The sequence below is a fragment of the Sinocyclocheilus rhinocerous genome, unplaced genomic scaffold, assembly GCF_001515625.1.
Source record: "Sinocyclocheilus rhinocerous isolate Xijiao unplaced genomic scaffold, SAMN03320098_v1.1 scaffold813, whole genome shotgun sequence".
Taxonomy (NCBI): domain Eukaryota; kingdom Metazoa; phylum Chordata; class Actinopteri; order Cypriniformes; family Cyprinidae; genus Sinocyclocheilus; species Sinocyclocheilus rhinocerous.
The window spans coordinates 539450-545254 of NW_015654524.1; the positions used below are offsets into that span (position 1 = coordinate 539450).

Below are 5805 nucleotides of genomic sequence, written 5' to 3' on the forward strand. Positions count from 1 at the left end.
TTCAGATGTCCATTTTATGCAACTAAAATGCCTTTTCTTGCAGTTGATCATAGCATAAAACCCTCTGAGTTTCTCTTCACTCCACCCAAATCCCAGGACAAGATGGGCTTTGACGAGGTGAGAGAGCAGAATCTCTGGAATGTCTTGCTTGACTGGACACTCATGATAGATATTCTGCAGAGAAACCTCAGCTGATTTAAGCATCTTTGAAGTGACGTTTTCTTATTTTGCCCTGTATCAGTCCTTAGACTCTCTCGTTCTCTTTTCTGCTCAGATCTTTCTGATTAATCTGAAGCGGAGGTTGGACCGGAGGGAACGGATGTTGAACACAATGGCGGTGCTGGGACTTGAGGCCACGCTGGTTGATGCTGTAGATGGCAAGTAGGTCATCAAGGGGACATTCTGTGGAATCGTATTTGTGATGTTTGGGTAACTGTTGATTTGACCTTTTTTATTCCCTGTCAGGGTTCTGAATACATCTCAACTTCAAGCTCTAGGTATAGAAATGATGCCGGGATATAAAGATCCATACTCTGATAGGGTGCTGACGCGTGGAGAGATCGGCTGTTTCCTCAGCCACCACTTCACCTGGAAGCAGGTACAGACATACTCACATGTAAACAAACATGTGACACTCACTATAAATAGAATATGGAATAAGGCCCAAGATTTTTCCTTTTTCAATATATAACTAATGAAAGGAAATGTCCTTCAGAAAATGCTGATTGTCAACCAACAGAGGGCAAGTTAAATATTATATTTAATTTTGTATGAAGTTTTCAGTTTTTGAAAAAATTTGGGACGTGTCTTCATACAATTTAAAACTCTCTTTTTTTTTTTAGTGTAACACATCAAATAAATATTTTAAATATATATATATACCTGTATATATTGTAGCGAATCAGCTCATGGGGAAATAAGAATAATTAATCATAACTAGTTATAATTAATTATAAATATTTAGATCCGCTGTAGATATTTACTTGACCTCTCAGGGTCAACTGTCTCTCAATTCTAAGAACGTTAATTTCCTGGTTAAGGGAAATAACTTTCTTACTGTACAACTCTACACAGAGCCTGTAGCATAAATCTGCATGATTAGGGACGCCAGTTATGAGTAAACAATGAACTACAGTACATGGATGGATGGATGCATAGATAGATACATGAATGAATGGATGGATGGATAGATCAATGGATGGATGCACAGATGGATGATAGATCAATCGATGGATGGATGGATCAATTGACAGATAGATAAATGGATGGATACGTGGATAGATTGATGGATATATCGATAAATGGACAGATGGATGGATCAATCGATAGATAGATAGATTGATGGATAGATTTTTCAGAAGCTTTTACACACAGGTACACACTGAGGCTGTACTGCTGAGTGGGACAGACACAGTGCTAGATTGTTCAGAGTGGGGGAAAAAGTATGGTGTCCCTACTGGGTCACACAATGGCTGCCTTTCTACCCAGTTTCCTCTATTGGGAGGCATACTCAGCACTAGCTGTGCCCCCAGCATGTGTCGCCTTTACTGGCCTTTCTCTCTCTCGCCTAACACCCTCATTACCCTGCGGTCCTTCTCCTCTGTTCTTGCATTCTCTGGGTCTCTCTCCCTACTTTGTGGAATTTTGGGAAGGGCCAGTTCTTCCTGTTCTCTGCTTCAAGGGACAAAATTCCCATTGATGGATCTCTGAGTTTTGGGGGAAGGGCCATTGGTATAAGACAGATGGATTACTGTATAAATATACTCCACTTTCTGTGTGTTTGTGGTGTGTGTGTGTGAGAGAAAGAGTCATTGTGTAACCCAAGTGTGTGAATTTAGTGTTGTATTATTGTAAAGTGTAGTAAAAAATGCAATGTTTTCATGTTGTTCAGATAGCTTTACCCATTATAGAATAATTTAATTGTACTAAATATGCATTAATGTAAAACATTAGTATGCAAATATTAAGATGAAGAACGTTTAGGGTCAGTAAGATTTAAAAAAAAAAAAAAAAATTTTTTGTAAAGAAATTAATACTTTTATTCAGCAACAATGTATTAAGGCAATGGCTGTTGAAAATTAGCTTTGCCATCACAGTAATAAATTATATAAACATTTTTATTATACATCAATTGTGTAATTTTTCTCATGCCCTTGCTTTTCTTCTCCCCTCTCCGCATGTCTCTCTCTCAGTACGGCATACATGTCTCACTTTGATCCCAGAGATCTGTGTGCTTTCTCTGTTGAGCCGCTGCTGTTGTACCCAACACACTATACAGGTGAGCCGGGTTACTTCAGCGACACAGAGACCTCCACTATTTGGGATGACGAGGCCATCAACACAGACTGGGACAGACAGTATGCTAAAAAAACTGCTCAGCAGGAACAAATTCGCTCCATTGCTCAGAACAGTGTCACCGGGGACACACCACCGCCTGCGTCCCGAGCCTCGCGAGACGAACTCTGAGTCCTCAACGTGTTCTCAAACTACACAACTGAATGACAAAACACACTGACTCAGACAACTCACTCCTCAATGTCCAGCAGTCCCCTCCTCCTTGGCGACACTTCGGCCAATAGCATGACAGCTGGCTGGGATGCTTGAATACCATTGGCTGGCTAGTTGATTTTGCACAAAGACACACAAGCTCCTTTTTTGTTTTCACTAAAATAAACATAATAAATAAGTAAATGTGATTAATAAAACATTAAATAGGAAACTTATACTTCCCATGAAATTAAAGAAAAATACTTTTTCTTTTTTCTTCTAATAACGTGTAAGAGTTGAATGATTGAGATTGTCAAATGCGGTCTATACTAGTATTTGTCTAAAAACTTTTAGATATTTTTGGTTTATTTGATGTTAGATAAAAAAAAATTCTTTATATTAAATTATATTTCTTTAACACATCTAATAATTATCACAGCACAATCATTGAATTTGTGCCTCTAATGCTTTAAAACAAAGTAAGTGGACCATATTGGCAAAAAGTTCTGTATATATGTACACACACAGGGGATACACCCTGTGTCTTTATTTTTGACCTCTGTTAAGATTTTCACTGTTAATTAATGTTTTATATAAGATAAACGTAGTATAATTGTCCAGTTAATCAGCTGAGCAACATTCAAGTAAATTTTTCCATTTTCTGAAACAAGATTTTTCAACAGACAAATCGTTTTCCGTTTACTTTGTGTGTTTGTGTGTGATAGGTGGTGGAGAGGGGTCTGCAGCATGTGCTGGTGTTGGAGGATGACGTGAGGTTTGAGCCTCAATTTAAAAGGAGGTTACAGACCATCATGGAGGATGTTGAAGAAGCTCAGCTAAACTGGGACCTCATGTAAGAACAACACCAGCTGAAAACAAACACATGAGACGTTTTCATCATTCACAAAAGCATATTGATCTTTCTCTTTCTACATCTCTCTCTTTCTTCTTCGCTCTCCATAGATATGTGGGCCGTAAACGAATGCAAGTAGCTCAGCCGGAGGTGTCCGTAGAGGGTGTTAATAATCTGGTGGAGGCTGATTACTCATATTGGACTCTAGGTTATGCCCTTTCACAGCAGGGGGCCAAGAAACTCCTCGCTGCTCAGCCATTTGGCAAGATGCTCCCTGTGGATGAGTTCCTGCCAGTCATGTTCAACAAACACCCAAAGTAAGTGTGATGCATGGATGGGTGTGTGGATAGATAGATTGATGGACAGATAGATCAATGGATGGATGCAAGGATAGATTGATGGATAGGTCGATGGATGGATGGATGGATGCATAGATAAATGCATGAATGGATGGATGGATGCATAGATAGATACATGAATGGATGGATGGATGGATGCATAGATAGATACATGGATGGATGGATGCATAGATAAATACATGAATGGATGGATGGATGGATGGATGGATGGATGCATGGATGGATGGATGGATGCTTTTGGGAAGGGCCAGTTCTTCCTGTTCTCTGCTTCAAGGGACAAAATTCCCATTGATGGATCTCTGAGTTTTGGGGGAAGGGCCATTGGTATAAGACAGATGGATTACTGTATAAATATACTCCACTTTCTGTGTGTTTGTGGTGTGTGTGTGTGAGAGAAAGAGTCATTGTGTAACCCAAGTGTGTGAATTTAGTGTTGTATTATTGTAAAGTGTAGTAAAAAATGCAATGTTTTCATGTTGTTCAGATAGCTTTACCCATTATAGAATAATTTAATTGTACTAAATATGCATTAATGTAAAACATTAGTATGCAAATATTAAGATGAAGAACGTTTAGGGTCAGTAAGATTTAAAAAAAAAAAAAAAAAATTTTGTAAAGAAATTCATACTTTTATTCAGCAACAATGTATTAAGGCAATGGCTGTTGAAAATTAGCTTTGCCATCACAGTAATAAATTATATAAACATTTTTATTATACATCAATTGTGTAATTTTTCTCATGCCCTTGCTTTTCTTCTCCCCTCTCCGCATGTCTCTCTCTCAGTACGGCATACATGTCTCACTTTGATCCCAGAGATCTGTGTGCTTTCTCTGTTGAGCCGCTGCTGTTGTACCCAACACACTATACAGGTGAGCCGGGTTACTTCAGCGACACAGAGACCTCCACTATTTGGGATGACGAGGCCATCAACACAGACTGGGACAGACAGTATGCTAAAAAAACTGCTCAGCAGGAACAAATTCGCTCCATTGCTCAGAACAGTGTCACCGGGGACACACCACCGCCTGCGTCCCGAGCCTCGCGAGACGAACTCTGAGTCCTCAACGTGTTCTCAAACTACACAACTGAATGACAAAACACACTGACTCAGACAACTCACTCCTCAATGTCCAGCAGTCCCCTCCTCCTTGGCGACACTTCGGCCAATAGCATGACAGCTGGCTGGGATGCTTGAATACCATTGGCTGGCTAGTTGATTTTGCACAAAGACACACAAGCTCCTTTTTTGTTTTCACTTATTTACTTCATCATGCCTTCCAGTGGACACTTCAAAGTGTTTGATGGATGAAGAAAAAAGGACCGGATGGAGGAACATAGACATATGGGAATTAGATTTGGGTTTGCTAGTGGATGAACAAGACAGATGAATCTTTATTTTAATGTTTTCTTTTATTATTTTTTTTCTTTTGTAATATAAAAACAGATACGGTTTATGCGCAGAGTACTGAATAAAAGAATCCTACACAGCCTGTCTACATTTCTACTGTATATTGTCAGGAAGGAAATTATAAGTTGATATATATATATATATATATAGCATCACAAATTCACTTTTAAATGTAATTCATGTGTCTAATATATATTAGAGCCATTAATTAAGAGCAGTGGTTACATACTTTTGTGGGGAGGTTGTTCAAATCTGTCTTGTTTTTGCATAATTTAGTTTTATTGTATCTAATACTCTAAAACTCTTATCTAAAACACGTGGAATTTTCTTAAAAGGAGAACATGTGACTTTTGACACATCATTCACTGGTCATTAAGTATAGGATTTTTTTTTAATGAATAAGAGCAACTGTACAAGAACAACTGTTCAAAGTGTGTGTGACAAAAGGTGTTTTTGTGTTATTGTGAACATATTGTCACTAATTCCTTCCAGAATATTCCAGAAGGCTCATGTGTCTTAAGAATGAATGGATGGATGGATGCATAGATAGATAGATACATGAATGGATGGATGGATGCAAAGATAGATACATGGATGAATGGATGCATAGATAGATACATGAATGAATGGATGGATGGATGCATAGATAGATACATGGATGGATGGATGGATGGATGGATGGATAGATGAATGAATG

General features: G+C 38.5%; 1 protein-coding gene across 1 annotated transcript in view; it reads left to right on the forward strand.

Moving 5' to 3' along the window:
* Nucleotides 1–5366, forward strand: part of LOC107717557 (procollagen galactosyltransferase 2-like) — a 24348-nt gene extending 18982 nt beyond the window's left edge. The window contains exons 7-12 of the mRNA XM_016524340.1: nt 44–117; nt 275–381; nt 466–598; nt 3213–3340; nt 3451–3657; nt 4484–5366. Of these exons, the coding sequence (XP_016379826.1) occupies nt 44–117; nt 275–381; nt 466–598; nt 3213–3340; nt 3451–3657; nt 4484–4757 (923 nt within the window). The 3' untranslated portion in view covers nt 4758–5366. The remainder of the gene's footprint in view (nt 1–43; nt 118–274; nt 382–465; nt 599–3212; nt 3341–3450; nt 3658–4483) is intronic.
* The last annotated feature ends 439 nt before the right edge of the window (nt 5367–5805 follow it).